This window comes from Babylonia areolata, chromosome 30, assembly GCF_041734735.1.
Source record: "Babylonia areolata isolate BAREFJ2019XMU chromosome 30, ASM4173473v1, whole genome shotgun sequence".
NCBI lineage: Eukaryota > Metazoa > Mollusca > Gastropoda > Neogastropoda > Buccinidae > Babylonia > Babylonia areolata.
Window position 1 is genome coordinate 2,144,381 of NC_134905.1, and position 20,302 is coordinate 2,164,682.

The following is a 20,302-nucleotide window of genomic DNA, read 5'->3' on the forward strand; positions in this document are numbered from 1 at the left end:
GGTGCAAATGACCCCGTATTTGTTAAGCGCTTAGAGCTTGGAATCTGACCGAGGATAGTATTCATATCATTCAATCATTGTTCTTTCACACGCGCGCGCGCGCACACACACACACACACACACACACACACACACACGCACACGCACAAAAAGAAACATTCTCCGTGATGAGTGGCTAATGAGCTTATTGCTACAGATCATGTATGGTGAGCGCTCACATGGCGTTTTACTGTTCAGTCATGCCACATATACAGACGGACAGACGGGCGTACAGACAGACAGACGGTAAGAATGACACGGGTCAGTAATTGCCTGGATAACCAACGCACTGTTCTCTGCTAAGTTAGACAGCCAGTGAATTGTTCTGTGCTAAGTTAGACAACCAGTGAATTGTTCTCTGCTTAGTTAGACAGCCAGTCAATTGTTCTGTGCTAAGTTAGACAACCAGTGAATTGTTCTGTACTACGTTAGATAACCAGTGAATTGTTCTCTGCTAAGTTAGACAGCCAGTGAATTGTTCTGTACTAAGTTAGATAACCAGTGAATTGTTCTGTGCTAAGTTAGATAACCAGTGAATTTTTCTGTGCTAAGTTAGATAACCAGTGAATTGCTCTGTGCTAAGTTAGATAATCAGTGAATTGTTCTGTACTAAGTTAGATAACCAGTGAATTACTCTGTACTAAGTTAAATAACCAGTGAATTACTCTGGGCTAAGTTAGATAACCAGTGAATTACTCTGTACTAAGTTACATAACGATAGATTTCTCTGAACTAAGTTAGATAACCAGTGAATAGTTCTGTACTAAGTTAGATAACCAGTGAATTGTCCTATACTAAGTTAGATAAAGGTAGATTGTTCTGAACTAAGTTAGATAACCAGTGAATAGCTCTGTACTAAGTTAGATAACAAGTAAATTATTCTGTACAAAGTTAGACAACCATTTAATTGTTCTGTACTAAGTTAGATAGCCAGTGAATTGTTCTGTGCTAAGTTAGATAACCAGTGAATTACTCTGTACTAAGTTAGATAACCAGTGAATTATTCTGTACTAAGTTAGATAACCAGTGAATTGTTCTGTACTAAGTTAGATAACCAGTGAATTACTCTGTGCTAAGTTTGATAACCAGTTAATTGCTCTGTACTACGTTAGATAACCAGTGAATTGTTCTGTACTAAGTTAGATAACCAGTGAATTGTTCTGTACTAAGTTAGATAACCAGTGAATTGCTCTGTACTAAGTTTGATAACCAGTTAATTGCTCTGTGGTAAGTTAGATAACCAGTGAATTGTTCTGTACTAAGTTAGATAACCAGTGAATTGTTCTGTACTAAGTTAGATAACCAGTGAATTGCTCTGTACTAAGTTTGATAACCAGTTAATTGCTCTGTGCTAAGTTAGATAACCAGTGAATTACTCTGTACTAAGTTAGATAACCAGTGAATTGCTCTGTGCTAAGTTTGATAACCAGTGAATTATTCTGTGCTAAGTTAGATAACCAGTAAATTGCTCTGTGCTAAGTTAGATAACCAGTGAATTGCTCTGTGCTAAGTTAGATAACCAGTGAATTACTCTGTACTAAGTTAGATAACCAGTGAATTGCTCTGTACTAAGTTAGATAACCAGTGAATTGTTAAGCACTAAGTTAGATGACCAGTGGATTGCTTTGTGCAAAGCTAGATAACCAAATCAACGTCACTTCCTACGTAAAACTTTTGAACAACAACAACAACAACAACACAATTTATTTCTAGTAAAACGCTTTGAACGACAGAGAACCATCACCTCACGTGTGAACCACATGAAAAATGACAAACAATACAATATGTCACTTCCTATGTAAATCAAATGGACCACAAACAACAGCAGATGACATCACTTTCCACGTAAACCAAATGAACAATAAACAACGCCTCCCTTTTAAACCATTTGAACAAAATCAGAATCATTTCCTTTGTAAGCTCAAAGAACGAGAATACAAAATATTATTTATCAAGCAACTATGGAAACAGAGAGCCAACAAAGAAATTAGTTTTTGAGTTTAAAAAAAAAAAAAGAAAAGAAAAAAAAACTCTGTAAGATGAAAAAAGCCACGTTTTTCAGTGTGAACCCAATAAACATAAACAACGTCATTTCCTGTCTAAGCACTCAAGATAATAAACAGTATCATTTTGTATTGTAAACCTCTCTCCAAAATATCCCCTCTCTCTTCCTTTCGCCTTTTTGACTCACTTGTGTAAACAAAGTGAGTCTATGTTTTAACCCGGTGTTCGGTTGTCTGTGTGTGTGTGTGTGTGTGTGTCTGTGTCTGTGTCTGTGTCCGTGTGTCTGTGTGTCCGTGGTAAACTTTAACATTGACATTTTCTCTGCAAATACTTTGTCAGTTGACACCAAATATGGCATGAAAGAACTGAATTTTTCCTATTTTTATGCCAAATTTGGTGTCAACTGACAAAGTATTTGCAGAGAAAATGTCAATGTTAAAGTTTACCACGGACACACACACACACACACACACACACACACACACACACACACACAGAGAGACAACCGAACACCGGGTTAAAACATAGACTCACTTTGTTTACACAAGTGAGTCAATAAATGCGCACTGCAGTGGGGTGCCGAGGTGAAGGCAATAGTCACACAGAGAGAGACAGGCATAGGGGCAGAAGAGCTGTTTACACATGTATAACACAGAGCGCTGAGCTTGTACTTCATTCTGTGTGAGACAGGGAGTCAGTGTAGAGATTGCTACGGTCTTTTCTTTCGGAGGAGGGGGGGAGGGTGTGGGTGTGTGTGGCGGGGATGGGGGGGGAGGTCCAGAGAAGGAACAGTGTATAGAGAACCCTTGTATTAAAAAAAACCCAAAAAACCCTGTGTGTAGATAAGCCCTTGCATCAAAAGGCCTGTGTACAGAAGTCCTGTTTATATAAGTCTCTGTACTGAGAAGTACCAGGACATGGGCCCCCTGTGCTGTCCTGCAGAAAACACGTGCAGACTGGAGACAGCTGTCTTCCTGATGAGCTGAGCACGGCACGTGCAGACTGTTGACAGCTGTCTTCCTGATGTGATGAGCACGGCACGTGCAGACTGTTGACAGCTGTCTTCCTGATGTGATGAGCACGTGCAGACTGTTGACAGCTGTCTTCCTGATGTGAATGAGCACGTGCAGACTGTTGACAGCTGTCTTCCTGATGTGATGAGCACGTGCAGACTGTTGACAGCTGTCTTCCTGATGTGAATGAGCACGTGCAGACTGTTGACAGCTGTCTTCCTGATGTGCTGAGCACGGCACGTGCAGACTGTTGACAGCTGTCTTCCTGATGTGATGAGCACGTGCAGACTGTTGACAGCTGTCTTCCTGATGTGAATGAGCACGTGCAGACTGTTGACAGCTGTCTTCCTGATGTGAATGAGCACGTGCAGACTGTTGACAGCTGTCTTCCTGATGTGCTGAGCACGGCACGTGCAGACTGTTGACAGCTGTCTTCCTGATGTGATGAGCACGTGCAGACTGTTGACAGCAGACAAGCGAAGCATCACGGGTACAAACTAACCAGGTACACACAGCCAGCTTTTCCTTTTCTCTCTGCAGTGTAGCTGTGATTTGAACACACACGCACGCGCGCACGCACACACACACACACACACACACACACACACACACTCCAGGGAACAGAAACAAGAACACCAATCACAATAACAAAGACAGTGAGTAAACAAACAAACAAACAAACAAACACAAAACAACAACAACAATTATGAACAACACACAACGTTATCCACAACAGGCTGTCTCAGTGAAGAAGGATTGCTGAAAGGGAGATGACTGCTGCCAGGCCCGAGGCGACAGAGAAGACGGCAGAGTGAAGGGCCTTGCCACCGGAAATAAGATGGTGGCGTTTCCTCCCGGGGCGGCCGGGGCTTCTGTTGATACAGACCGTGGGGACATGGTACTGGTCCACTGAAACAACAACAACAATGACTACAGTGACAACAACAACAATGACTACAGTGATGACAACAACAACAACAATGACTACAGTGACAACAACAACAATGACTACAGTGACGACAACAACAACAATGACTACAGTGGCGACAACAACAACAATGACTATAGTGACAACAACAACAACAGCAACAACAATGACTACAGTGATGACAACAACAACAACAATGACTACAGTGACAACACCAACAATGACTACAGTGATGACAACAACAACAACAATGACTACAGTGACAACAACAACAATGACTACAGTGACGACAACAACAATGACTACAGTGACAACAACAACAACAACAATGACTACAGTGACAACAACAACAACAATGACTACGGTGATGACAACAACAATGACTACAGTGACAACAACAACAACAACAATGACTACAGTGATGACAACAACAACAATGACTACAGTGACGACAACAACAGCAACAATGACTACAGTGACAACAACAACAATGACTACAGTGACAACAACAACAATGACTACAGTGACAACAACGACTACAGTGACAACAACAACAACAGCAACATTGACTACAGTGACGACAACAATTACTTCGATGACAACGACAACAATGACTACAGTGACAACGACAACAACAATGACTACAGTGACAACAACAACAGCAACAATGACTACAGTGACAACAACAACAATGACTACAGTGACATCAACAACAACAATGACTACAGTGACAACAACAACAACAACAATGACTACAGTGACAACAACAACAACAATAATGTCTACAGTGACAACAACAATGACTATAGTGCCAAAAACAGCAACAACAATGACTACAGTGACGACGACAACAACAACAATGACTACAGTGACAACAGCAACAATGACTACAGTGACAACAAGAATAACAACACCAGCGACGACAACCACCAAAACTTCTGTTGATGCAGACAGTGGATTCCCACCAATATCATTCTTTTGACACCACCCCCTATCTCTCGCTTCTCCCCCAAATACAACGAACTGAACATTGCAGTTCTCACAAATATCAGTCTTTTGACCCCCAGACCCCACCCACCCCCTACCCCTATCTCTTCTAACCTCATACAACGTGTAAACCATTGCTGTGCCCACGAATATCGGCCTTTTGACACCACCCCCTATCTCTTCCCTTCTTCCCCATACAGAGAACTGAGTATTGCAGTCCCCACAAATATCAGTCTATTGTACTACCCCTGTCTATCCCTTCTCCTCAGTACAACACGCCAAACATTACAATCCCCTACAAATATAAATCAGTCTTTTTACCCAACCACACCGTATCTCTTCCCTTCTCCTTCACACAATGAACTCAGTATCGCATTCCTCACAAATACTCGTATCAGTATTTTGACACCACCCTCTTATCTCTTTCACTTCTTTCCCGAACAACGTGCTGAACATTGCAGTCCCCGCAAATATCATGTCAATCTTTTGAGCCCCAACCCTCTTGCCTGTCTCTTCTCCCTCAAACATCGTGTCAAATATTGCAGTCCCAATATTATATCAATCGTTTGACGACCCCCCCCCCCTCTCCCCCCGCCCCCCCACCCCCCCACGCCCCACCTCCCACCCCCACACCCCACCCTCCTCTCTCTTCTCTTCTCCTCCCACACAACGTGGAGTGATGGCCTAGAGGTAACGCGTCCGCCTAGGAAGCGAGAGAATCTGAGCGCGCTGGTTCGAATCACGGCTCAACCGCCGATATTTTCTCCCCCTCCATTAGACCTTGAGTGGTGGTCTGGACGCTAGTCATTCGGATGAGACGATAAACCGAGGTCCCGTGTGCAGCATGCACTTAGCGCACGTAAAAGACCCCACGGCAACAAAAGGTTTGTTCCTGGCAATTCTGTAGAAAAATCCATTTCGACAGGAAAAACAAAACTGCACGCAGGAAAAAATACAAAAAAAAAGAAAAAGGGGTGGCGCTGTAGTGTAGCGACGCGCTCTCCCCAGCCCGAGTTTCACACAGGGAAATCTGTTGTCATAAAAAGGAATACAAATACAAATACAAACGAATTGAACATTGGCAGTCCCCACAAATAAATATCAATGGTTTGAGCCCACACCCCCTTCTATCGACCCTCCTCTCCCCCCCCCCCCCCCCTCCCGGCCCCCCGCCCCAAACCCCCTCCCCTCTAACACCTCCCCCCCACCCCCACCCCCACCCCCACCACCACTCTCTAACCTGTTTCTCCAGTCTGTGTGGCTAGTCTGCTTGTGCCGTCTCTACTTTCCGCGAGTATCGATCTCTTCCAACGCTACCACCCTCGCCACGTCCACCTCACCCCCAACCCTGCCTCCTCCGCCCCCCAGTCCCCCCCCCCCCCCCACACACACACCCCCCACCCCCCCGCCCTCAGACATGCAGGTGACGTCAGACTCACACTGCTGAAGAAAAATCTCGGTGGTGACCTCGTCACAAGCCTTCAGGTGTTGCGTGGCGCAGTCATAGTGCACTTCGGCGGATCTGAAAGGGGCAGAGGGATGAATGAATGAATGAATGAATGATCTGAAAGTGACAGAGGGATGAATGAATGAATGAATGAATGATCTGAAAGTGACAGAGGAATGAATGAATGAATGAATGAATAATCTGAAAGTGACAGAGGAATGAATGAATGAATGAATGAATGAATGAATGATCTGAAAGTGAGAGGAATGAATGAATGAATGAATGAATGAATGAATGATCTGAAAGTGACAGAGGAATGAATGAAGGAATGAAGGAATTAATGAATGAATGAATGATCTGAAAGTGACAGAAGAATGAATGAATGAATGGATGAATGAATGAATGAATGATCATAGTACATTTCGGCTGATCTCAAAGGGGCAGAGGGATGAATGAATGAATGAATGAATGATCTGAAAGTGACAGAGGAATGAATGAATGAATGAATGAATGAATAATCTGAAAGTGACAGAGGAATGAATTAATGAATGAATGATCTGAAAGTGTCAGAAGAATGAATGAATGAATGAATGAATAATCTGAAAGTGACAGAGGAATGAATTAATGAATGAATGATCTGAAAGTGACAGAGGAATGAATTAATGAATGAATAATCTGAAAGTGACAGAGGAATGAATTAATGAATGAATAATCTGAAAGTGACAGAGGAATGAATGAATGAATGAATGAATGATCTGAAAGTGACAGAGGAATGAATGAATGAATGAATAATCTGAAAGTGACAGAGGAATGAATGAATGAATGAATGAATGATCTGAAAGTGACAGAGGAATGAATGAATGAATGAATGAATGATCTGAAAGTGACAGAGGAATGAATGAATGAATGAATAATCTGAAAGTGACAGAGGAATGAATTAATGAATGAATAATCTGAAAGTGACAGAGGAATGAATGAATGAATGAATGAATGAATGATCTGAAAGTGACAGAGGAATGAATGAATGAATGAATAATCTGAAAGTGACAGAGGAATGAATGAATGAATGAATGAATGAATGATCTGAAAGTGACAGAGGAATGAATGAATGAATGAATGAATGATCTGAAAGTGACAGAGGAATGAATGAATGAATAATCTGAAAGTGACAGAGGAATGAATTAATGAATGAATGATCTGAAAGTGACAGAAGAATGAATGAATGAATGATCTGAAAGTGACAGAAGAATGAATGAATGAATGATCTGAAAGTGACAGAAGAATGAATGAATGAATGAATGAATGAATGATCTGAAAGTGACAGAAGAATGAATGAATGAATGATCTGAAAGTGACAGAGGAATGAATGAATGAATGATCATAGTACATTTCGGCTGATCTCAAAGGGGCAGAGGGATGAATGAATGAATGAATGAATAATCTGAAAGTGACAGAGGAATGAATGAATGAATGAATGAATAATCTGAAAGTGACAGAAGAATGAATGAATAAATGATCTGAAAGTGACAGAAGAATGAAAGAATGAATAATCTGAAAGTGACAGAAGAATGAATGAATAAATGATCTGAAAGTGACAGAAGAATGAAAGAATGAATGAATGAATGATCATAGTGCACTTCGGCTGATCTGAAAGGGGCAGAGGGATGAATGAAGGAATGAAGGAATGAATGAATGAATGAATGATCTGAAAGTGACAGAAGAATGAATGAATGAATGAATGAATGAATAATCTGAAAGTGACAGAGGAATGAATGAATGAATGAATGAATAATCTGAAAGTGACAGAAGAATGAATGAATAAATGATCTGAAAGTGACAGAAGAATGAATGAATGAATGAATGAATGAATGAATGAATGATCTGAAAGTGACAGAAGAATGAATGAATGAATGAATGAATGAATGAATGAATGAAAGTGACAGAAGAATGAATGAATGAATGAATGATCTGAAAGTGATAGATGAATGAATGAATGAATGAATGAATAAATGAATGAATGAATGAATGAACTCTGAAACAGAAACAGAAACAGACACACACAAACAATGAAATATTCACTGACACACAGAAACAAAGAACAAAACACTCAGAAACAGCCACAGAAAGGAAGGAGGGGGCGGGGGGTGGGGGGGAACTGATACTGAGAACAATGAGAAACAAAGATTTATAATTAAGAATAAAAAATAAAAATAAAAAAAATAAAAAGAAAAGAGGGAGCATCAACAAACAAGAAAGACAGAAAGGGTGGACAGAAAGAAAGAAAGAAAGACAGAAAGAGAATATCCCCCATTCCTCCCCCTCTTCCTCCGTCCATGCCCCCCCTTCCCCCACTCCCCCCTCCCCCCCACACACCTCCCCACCCTCCCTCCCCTCACACACCTCCCCCCTCCCTCCCCCTACACCTCCCCCCTCTCTCACCCCCTACACCTTCCGCCCTACCCCCACCTACACCTCCCCACCCTCCCTCCCCTCCCCCATCCCCTCCCCCCTCCCACACACAGAAACACATGCCAGAAAACACTCGCACACAGTGCTTCCATTGAAATTTCAAAACCACAAGCCCACCCAAACGGAAACACACACACACACACACACACACACACACACACACACACACACACACACACACACACACACACAAAACAAAAAAACACACACACACAAAACAACAACAACAACAAAAAACCATACCCCTGCAAACACACACACACACACACACACACACACACACACACACACACACACACGTATGCACGGACACTCGCCAACACACACCCGCCACACACAAATGGCAAACAGCTTCACACTACAACGAAACATGTATTCGGATCGGAACCAGATTCAATGCCAACACCAGCTCTTGGAAAATTACTGCTGTTGGATAAGAAGCGTTTAAAAAAAAAAAAAAAACAGAAAAAAGCAGACTCACGTGAATTTAGCGAGACAGAATGTCACTTTTTTGTTTTCCTATCAGTTTGAATTTAGCGAGACAGAATACCGCTTTTTTTTCTGGCAGTTTGAATTCAGCGAGACAGAACTTCGCAGCAAGACAGAATGTCGCTTTTTTTTCTGACAGTTTGAATTCAGCGAGACAGAATGTCGCTTTTTTTCCTAGCAGTTTGAATTTAGCGAGACATAATGTCGCTTTTTTTTCCTAGCAGTTTGAATTTAGCGAGACAGAATGTCGCTTTTTTTCTGACAGTTTGAATTCAGCGAGACAGAATGGCGCTTTTTTTCCTAGCAGTTTGAATTTAGCGAGACATAATGTCGCTTTTTTTGCCTATCAGTTTGAATTCAGCGAGACAGAATGGCGCTTTTTTTCCTAGCAGTTTGAATTTAGCGAGACAGAATGTCGCTTTTTTTCCTAGCAGTTTGAATTTAGCGAGACAGAATGTCGCTTTTTTCCTAGCAGTTTGAATTCAGCGAGACAGAATACCGCTTTTTTTCTGGCAGTTTGAATTCAGCGAGACAGAATACTGCTTTTTTTCTGGCAGTTTGAATTCAGCGAGACAGAATACCACTTTTTTTCTGGCAGTTTGAATTTAGCGAGACAGAATGTCGCTTTCTTCCTAGCAGTTTGAATTTAGCGAGACAGAATGGCGCTTTTTTTCCTAGCAGTTTGAATTGAGCGAGACAGAATGTCGCTTTTATTCTGACAGTTTGAATTCAGCGAGACAGAATGGCGCTTTTTTTTCCTATCAGTTTGAATTTAGCGAGACAGAATGTCGCTTTTTTTTCTATCAGTTTGAATTTAGCGAAACAGAATACCGCTTTTTTTCTGGCAGTTTGAATTCAGCGAGACAGAATGGCGCTTTTTTTCCTAGCAGTTTGAATTCAACGAGACAGAATGGCGCTTTTTTTCTGGCAGTTTGAATTGAGCGAGACATAATATCGCTTTTTTTCTGGCAGTTTGAATTCAGCGAGACAGAATGTCGCTTTTTTCCTATCAGTTTGAATTTAGCGAGACATAATGTCGCTTTTTTTCCTAGCAGTTTGAATTCAGCGAGACAGAATGTCGCTTTTTTTCCTAGCAGTTTGAATTTAGCGAGACAGAATGTCGCTTTTTTTCCTAGCAGTTTGAATTTAGCGAGACAGAATGTCGCTTTTTTTCCTATCAGTTTGAATTTAGCGAGACATAATGTCGCTTTTTTTCCTAGCAGTTTGAATTCAGCGAGACAGAATGTCGCTTTTTTTCCTAGCAGTTTGAATTCAGCGAGACAGAATGGCGCTTTTTTTCCTAGCAGTTTGAATTTAGCGAGACAGAATGTCGCTTTTTTTCCTAGCAGTTTGAATTTAGCGAGACAGAATGTCGCTTTTTTCCCTAGCAGTTTGAATTCAGCGAGACATAATGTCGCTTTTTTCCTAGCAGTTTGAATTTAGCGAGACAGAATGTCGCTTTTTTCTGGCAGTTTGAATTCAGCGAGACAGAATGTCGCTTTTTTTCTGGCAGTTTGAATTCAGCGAGACAGAATGGCGCTTTTTTTTCTGGCAGTTTGAATTCAGCGAGACAGAATGGCGCTTTTTTTCTGGCAAGTTGAAGGAAAGAAAGAAAGAAAGAAGGGAGGAAGAAAGGAAGTAAGGAAAGAAGAAAAAAGAAAAGAAGAAAGAATCAAAGACTCCTACAGACAAACGATTGAACGAAAGAAGAAAGAAAGAAAGAAAGAAAGACTCCTACCGACAAAATGATGTGATTGAAAGAAAGAAAGAAACAAACAAACAAACAAACAAACAAAGTCTCCTATAGACAAATGACTGAAGGAAGGAAGGAAGGAAGGAAGAAAGGAAGAAAGAAAGAAAAAAAGAAAGACTCCTGCAGAGAAATGATTGAAGGAAGAAACAAGCAAACAAAGAAATAAAGAAACAAGCAAAACAACAAAGAAACAAAGACACCTACAGACAAATGATATGATAGATAGATAGAAAGAAAGAATGAATGAAACAAAGAAACAAACAAATAAACAAAGACACCTACAGACAAATGATTTGATAGATAGAAACAAACAAACAAACAAACAAACAAAGAGAAAAGAAAGAAACAAAGACACCTACAGACAAATGATAGAAGGAAGAAACAAAGAAACAAAGACACCTACAGATATATGATAGAAGGAAGAAATAAAGAAACAAACAAAGAAACAAAGACACCTACAGACAAATAATAGAAGGAAGAAACAAAGAAACAAAGACACCTACAGACAAATGATAGAAGGAAGAAACAAAGAAACAAAGACACCTACAGACAAATGATAGAAGGAAGAAACAAAGAAACAAAGACACCTACAGATATATGATAGAAGGAAGAAATAAAGAAACAAACAAAGAAACAAAGACACCTACAGACAAATAATAGAAGGAAGAAACAAACAAAGAAACAAAGACACCTACAGACAAATGATAGAAGGAAGAAACAAAGAAACAAAGACACCTACAGACAAATGATAGAAGGAAGAAATAAAGAAAGAAACAAAGAAAGAGAAAAGAAACAAAGACACCTACAGACAAATGATAGAAGGAAGAAACAAAGAAAGAGAAAAGAAACAAAGAAACAAAGACACCTACAGATATATGATAGAAGGAAGAAAGGAACAAACAAAGAAACAAAGACACCTACAGACAAATGATAGAAGGAAGAAACAAAGAAGCAAACAAAGAAACAAAGACACCTACAGACAAATGATATGGTTCAAGCTGTTCCCAGCGTCCCCCTGGTTGCCGTGTGCCAGAGCTTTCACGGTTCTTTCCCCACACCTCAGGATGTCTGGGTACTGTCGCTTCAGGCACTCTGTGTCCAAGTCTGAAACATCGGTGTCCATTTCACACACACCTGAGTACCTACAGACATTCCCACACACCTGTTTCAGCTGCGTGTTCAAACATCGTCGCATGCCTGTATATCTGTGTGTTCACACATCGTCACATACCTGTGTATTCACACATCGTCACGTAACTGTGTATTCACACATAGTCACACAACTGTATACCTGTGTGTTCAGATATCGTCACGTGCCTGTGTATCTGTGTATCCACACATCGTCACACACCTGTGTATTCACAGATAGTCACATAACTGTGTATTCACACATCGTCACATACCTGTATATCTGTGTGTTCACACATCGTCACATACCTGTATATCTGTGTGTTCACACATCGTCACATACCTGTGTATTCACACATCGTCACGTAACTGTGTATTCACACATAGTCACACAACTGTATACCTGTGTGTTCAGATATCGTCACGTGCCTGTGTATCTGTGTATCCACACATCGTCACACACCTGTGTATTCACAGATAGTCACATAACTGTGTATTCACACATCGTCACATACCTGTATATCTGTGTGTTCACACATCGTCACATACCTGTGTATTCACACATCGTCACGTAACTGTGTATTCACACATCGTCACACAACTGTATACCTGTGTATTCAGATATCGTCAAATGCCTGTGTATCTGTGTATCCACACATCGTCACATATCTGTGTATTCACACATCGTCACATACCTGTATACCTGTGTATTCACACATCGTCACATATCTGTGTATTCACACATCGTCACATGCCTCTATACCTGTCTAATCAGATATCGTCACATACCTGTATACCTGTGCATTCACACATCGTCACATACCTGTATATCTGTGTAATCAGACATCGTCACATACATATATACCTATGTATTCACACACCGTCACGTACCTTTATACCTGTGTCTTCAGACATATCCCGAATACCTGTACGTCTGAGATTTCATAATCAGCACAAAACGCTAAGGGTTGTGATCACAATAACCAACCATGCTCACCAAAAACCATGATAACCACATACCCCATAGTACAACCCCCCCGGCCCCCTAACCCCCTCCTCCACCCCATCATAGCAATAACTATCATCACACCCACCGTCCTGTCTGTCGCAGACGACGTCCACCCCTTTCTGGAAGCGTGTGACATCAGGGATGGCTCCTTCCATACCCGCTACTGCCATACACTTCTTGAGAGCTGCCAGCGTACACTTGGTGGCCGCCTTATACTTCTCCTTCTGTCTGTGAACAGTGAGTCAAACTTATAGTTCTACTGGCTGTAATAGTGAGTCAGCCTTATACTTCTCCCTCTGTCTGTTAACAGTGAGTCAAACTTATAGTTCTACTGGCTGTAATAGTGAGTCAGCCTTATACTTCTCCTTCTGTCTGTTAACAGTGAGTCAGCCTTATACTTCTCCTTCTGTCTGTGAACAGTGAGTCAAACTTATAGTTCTACTGGCTGTAATAGTGACTCAGCCTTATACTTCTCCCTCTGTCTGTTAATAGTGACTCAAACTTATAGTTCTACTGGCTGTAATAGTGAGCCAGCCTTATACTTCTCCCTCTGTCTGTTAACAGTGAGTCAGACTTATAGTTCTACTGGCTGTAATAGTGAGTCAGACTTATAGTTCTGCTGGTCTTCTGTCTGTTAACAGTGAGTCAAACTTATAGTTCTACTGGCTGTAATAGTGAGTCAGCCTTATACTTCTCCTTCTGTCTGTTAACAGTGAGTCAAACTTATAGTTCTACTGGCTGTAATAGTGAGTCAGCCTTATACTTCTCCTTCTGTCTGTGAACAGTGAGTCAAACTTATAGTTCTACTGGCTGTAATAGTGAGTCAGCCTTATAGTTCTTCTGTTAACAGCGAGTCAAACTTATAGTTCTACTGGCTGTAATAGTGAGACAGCCTTATACTTCTCCCTCTGTCTGTTAATAGTGAGTCAAACTTATAGTTCTACTGGCTGTAATAGTGAGTCAGTCTCATATTTCTGTCTGTTAACAGTGAGTCAGCCTTATATTTCTCCTTCTGTCTGTTAACAGTGAGTCAGCCTTATAGTTCTCCTTCTGTCTGTTAACAGTGAGTCAGACTTATAGTTCTGCTGGTCTTCTGTCTGTTAACAGTGAGTCAAACTTATAGTTCTACTGGCTGTAATAGTGAGTCAGCCTTATAGTTCTCCTTCTGTCTGTTAACAGCGAGTCAAACTTATAGTTCTGCTGGTCTTCTGTCTGTTAACAGTGAGTCAAACGTATAGTTCTACTGGCTGTAATAGTGAGTCAGCCTTATATTTCTCTTTCTGTCTGTTAACAGCGAGTCAAACTTATAGTTCTACTGGCTGTAATAGTGAGTCAGTTTTATAGTTTATGATTAACAGACAACAGACCAACAGGTCAACAGACCAACAGATTAATAGATCAACAGAAAACAGACCAACAGACAACAGATCAACAGCCGAACAACAGATCAACAGACCAACAATAGACCAACAGACAACAGACCAACAATAGATCAACAGATCAACAGACCAACAGAAGATAGACAACAGACCAACAGATCAACAGACCAACAGATCAACAGACCAACAGACAAAAACAGATCAACAGAAGACAGACAACAGACCAACAGGCAACAGGCAATAGACCAACAGACTAACAGATCAACAGCAGATTAACAACAGGCCAACAGACCAACAGACAACATCAAATCAACAGCCCAACAGACAACAACAGATCAACAGACCAACATACAACGGACAAACAGGTTAAGAAACCAAAAAACAGCAGACAACAGACCAACAGACAGATAAGCTCAGATCAACAGACCAAAACACAACAGATCAACAGGGAAAAGACCAACATACAACAGACCAAAAGACAACAGCCAACAGACCAATATATCATCAGAGCAACAGACCAACCAACAGATCAACAGACCAACAGTTTCAACAGTTTCAGTTGCTCAAGGAGGCGTCACTGCGTTCGGACAAACCATATACGCTACACCACATCTGCCAAGCAGATGCCTGACCAGCAGCGTAACCCAACGCGCTTAGTCAGGCCTGGAGAAAAAAACCAAAAAAAAACCAACAAAAAAACAACAACAAAAAAACGGGGGAATAAATAATAGATAAGCTTACATAAATAAATAAATAAATGAATAATAATTATAATATAAAAAAGGTAGTAGTAATAATAATAGTAATACTAATAAAATGATTAAAAAAAAATAATAAAAAAAAAAAAAAAAAAATAAATTAAAAAAAATAAAAATAAATAAATAAACAATAAAAACAGATTTACAGCTCAACAGACAAGTCAACAAAAGACAGACAACAACAGACCAACAGACAACAGCTCAACACAGACAACAGACCAACAGGCCAACAGATCAACAGACAACATCAAATCAACAGCCCAACAGACAACAACAGATCAACAGACCAACATACAACGGACAAACAGGTTAAGAAACCAAAAAACAGCAGACAACAGACCAACAGACAGATAAGCTCAGATCAACAGACCAAAACACAACAGATCAACAGGGAAAAGACCAACATACAACAGACAAAACAGGTTAACAGACCAAAAGACAATAGCCAACAGACCAATATATCATCAGAGCAACAGACCAACCAACAGATCAACAGACCAACAGATTTACAGACCAACAGACAAGTCAACAGAAGACAGACAGACAACAGACCAACAGACAACAGCTCAACACAGACAACAGACCCAACCTGCACTGTGCCTCAGGGTTGATGGCCTGCGTCTGCCTCAGCAGCTGACCGGGGCCCTCTCCACCCGGGGTGGCGTCCTGACCATCCCGGGTGGCGGCCAACGTCAGCCCGTGGGAGGTGAAGCAGGAAGACACTGTGCGGTGCAGCCCCTCCTCCTCACACTCCCCCTGCCCCCGCACCCCCACCCCCACCGTCCACACCACCCCCATCCCTGTTGTCATCACACCGACACAGGATGGTGGTCAGGGTGCTTGTCTTTTTTAAGTATTCATCATCATCATCATCATCATCACCATCATAATTATTATTATCACCATCATTATCACCATCACCATCATCAACATCACCAGCATTACTATCATCATCATCGTCAACATCATCATCACCATCATCACCATCACCAACATCACCATCATCATCATCACCAACATCATCATCATCATCACCATCATCACCATCACCAACATCACCATCATCATCATCACCAACATCATCAAACTCATCACCATCATCATCATTATCATCACCATCACCATCGCCATCATCATCAACATCACCTTCACCATCAGCATCACCATCATAATCACCATCATCATCACCAACATCGTCATCATCATCACCATCAGCACCATCATCATCACCATCATCATCATCATCATCATCATCATCACCAACATCATCATCACCATCACCAACATCATCATCATCACCATCACCATCACCATCATCGCCATCATCACCATGATCAAAATCGTTATCATCACCACCACCACCACCATCATCATCATCATCATCATCATAATTATCATCATCATCATCATCATCACCACCATCATCATCATCACCATCACCAACATCATCACCACCATCACCAACATCATCATCATCAAAATCGTTATCATCGCCACCATCATCACCATCACCATGATCATCACCATCATCATCATCATCATCATCATCTCGCGTGTGGGTGGTGTGCTTGCTTTGCCTGGAGGATTGCTTGGTTGCCTGAGTGGCTGACTGAGTGAGTGAGGGAGGGAGGGAAGGAGTGAGTGTGTGAGTGAGTGACAAATAACTAACAGGAGAAATGTAGTGACAAGATGTTCAGAGGCTCACCCAACAGAGCCAAGCAGGTGGACGAAAGCATCGCTCGGTTCCAGCGATCTTTTCAACACAGTTATTTTCCCCCCTTGTCCCCTGCAACAACACAACGGCAATATTTGACAATAATTGATTCAACACAGCTGTCACAACACAACGTCAACATGTCACAACGATTGATTCAACACATCAGAGCTGTCACAACACAACGTCAACATGTCATAACGATTAACTCACTCAGTACGGCCAGTCCTCTCTTCTCCTCTACACAGACCCCTCGGATGTCCAGTGGGTGTCTGAATGACCCAACCTTTAGCTTCCGTCGTCAGAATTGTGGTATTTTTTGTCAACATTCACGTCTTCAGTATAAGAGCCTTCCGCTTGCAATATTTTGATGATGGTAACTGGGGTGAAACGCTGTTAACGTCGTCTCTTTCGCCGTTCGTATGGAGAGAGTTAATTCAACACAACACAGCTGTCGGAGCACAACGTCAACACGTCACAACGATTAATTCAACACAACACAGCTCTCACAACACAACGTCAACATGTCACAACGATTGATTCAACACAACACAGCTGTCAGAACACAACGTCAACATGTCACAACGATTGATTCAACACAACACAGCTGTCAGAACACAACGTCAACATGTCATAACGATTGCTTCAACACAACACAGCTCTCACGACATAACGTCAACATGTCACAACGATTGATTCAACACAACACAGCTCTCACAACACAACGTCAACATGTCACAACGATTGATTCAACACAACACAGCTCTCACAACACAACGTCAACATGTCACAACGATTAATTCAACACAACACAGCTGTCAGAACACAACGTCAACATGTCACAACGATTGATTCAACACAACACAGCTCTCACAACACAACGTCAACATGTCACAACGATTAACTCACTCAGTACGGCCAGTCCTCTCTTCTCCTCTACACAGACCCCTCGGATGTCCAGTGGGTGTCTGAATGACCCAACCTTTAGCTTCCGTCGTCAGAATTGTGGTATTTTTTGTCAACATTCACGTCTTCAGTATAAGAGCCTTCCGCTTGCAATATTTTGATGATGGTAACTGGGGTGAAACGCTGTTAACGTCGTCTCTTTCGCCGTTCGTATGGAGAGAGTTAATTCAACACAACACAGCTGTCGGAGCACAATGTCAACACGTCATAACGATTGATTCAATACAACACAGCTCTCACGACATAACGCCAACATGTCACAAAGATTGATGCAACACAACACATCTTTCACAACATAACGTCAATATGTCACAACCATTGGTTCAACACAACACAGCTGTCACAACACAACGTCAACATGTCACAACGATTGATTCAACACAACACAGCTGTCACAACACAACGTCAACATGTCACAACGATTGATTCAACACAACACAGTTGTCAGAACACAACGTCAACATGTCACAACGATTGATTCAACACAACACAGCTGTCACAACACAACGTCGACATGTCACAACGATTGATGCAACACAGCTGTCACAACACAACGTCGACATGTCACAACGATTGATTCAACACAACACAGCTGTCAGAACATAACGTCAACATGTCACAACGATTGATTCAACACAACACAGCTGTCAGAACACAACGTCAACATGTCACAACGATTGATTCAACACAACACAGCTGTCAGAACACAACGTCGACATGTCACAGCGATTGATTCAACACAACACAGCTGTCACAACACAACGTCGACATGTCACAACGATTGATGCAACACAGCTGTCACAACACAACGTCGACATGTCACAACGATTGATTCAACACAACAAAGCTGTCAGAACACAACGTCAACATGTCACAACGATTGATTCAACACAGCTGTCAGAACACAACGTCGACATGTCACAACGATTGATTCAACACAACACAGCTGTCAGAACATAACGTCAACATGTCACAACGATTGATTCAACACAACACAGCTGTCACAACACAACGTCGACATGTCACAACGATTGATGCAACACAGCTGTCACAACACAACGTCAACATGTCACAACGATTGATTCAACACAACACATCTTTCACAACATAACGTCAACATGTCACAACGATTGATTCAACACAACACATCTTTCACAACACAACGTCAACATGTCACAACGATTGATTCAACACAACACAGCTGTCAGAACACAACGTCAACATGTCACAACGATTGATTCAACACAACACAGCTCTCACGACATAACGTCAACATGTCACAACGATTGATTCAACACAACACAGCTGTCAGAACACAACGTCAACATGTCACAACGATTGATTCAACACAACACAGCTGTCAGAACATAACGTCAACATGTCACAACGATTGATTCAACACAACACAGCTGTCAACGTCAACATGTCACAACGATTGATTCAACACAACACAGCTGTCAACGTCAACATGTCACAACGATTGATTCAACACAACACAGCTGTCAGAACATAACGTCAACATGTCACAACGATTGATTCAACACAACACAGCTGTCACAACACAACGTCAACATGTCACAACGATTGATTCAACACAACACAGCTGTCAGAACACAACGTCAACATGTCACAACGATTGATTCAACACAACACAGCTGTCACAACACAACGTCAACATGTCACAACGATTGATTCAACACAGCTGTCAGAACACAACGTCGACATGTCACAACGATTGATTCAACACAACACAGCTGTCAGAACATAACGTCAACATGTCACAACGATTGATTCAACACAACACAGCTGTCAGAACACAACGTCAACATGTCACAACGATTGATTCAACACAACACAGCTGTCAGAACACAACGTCGACATGTCACAGCGATTGATTCAACACAACACAGCTGTCACAACACAACGTCGACATGTCACAACGATTGATGCAACACAGCTGTCACAACACAACGTCGACATGTCACAACGATTGATTCAACACAACAAAGCTGTCAGAACACAACGTCAACATGTCACAACGATTGATTCAACACAACAAAGCTGTCAGAACACAACGTCAACATGTCACAACGATTGATTCAACACAACACAGCTGTCAGAACATAACGTCAACATGTCACAACGATTGATTCAACACAACACAGCTGTCACAACACAACGTCGACATGTCACAACGATTGATGCAACACAGCTGTCAC

At 41.5% G+C, this 20,302-nt stretch overlaps 1 protein-coding gene across 1 annotated transcript in view; it reads right to left on the minus strand.

The window, feature by feature from the left end:
• Positions 1-3,787: 3,787 nt before the first annotated feature.
• Positions 3,788-20,302, minus strand: part of LOC143275207 (uncharacterized) — a 29,394-nt gene continuing 12,879 nt past the window's right edge. The window contains exons 2-7 of the mRNA XM_076579185.1: positions 17,109-17,189; positions 15,993-16,203; positions 13,352-13,494; positions 12,107-12,233; positions 6,411-6,493; positions 3,788-3,965 (exon numbers count right to left, since the gene is read on the minus strand). Coding sequence (XP_076435300.1) covers positions 3,799-3,965; positions 6,411-6,493; positions 12,107-12,233; positions 13,352-13,494; positions 15,993-16,203; positions 17,109-17,139 — 762 coding nt within the window. The 5' untranslated portion in view covers positions 17,140-17,189 and the 3' untranslated portion in view covers positions 3,788-3,798. The remainder of the gene's footprint in view (positions 3,966-6,410; positions 6,494-12,106; positions 12,234-13,351; positions 13,495-15,992; positions 16,204-17,108; positions 17,190-20,302) is intronic.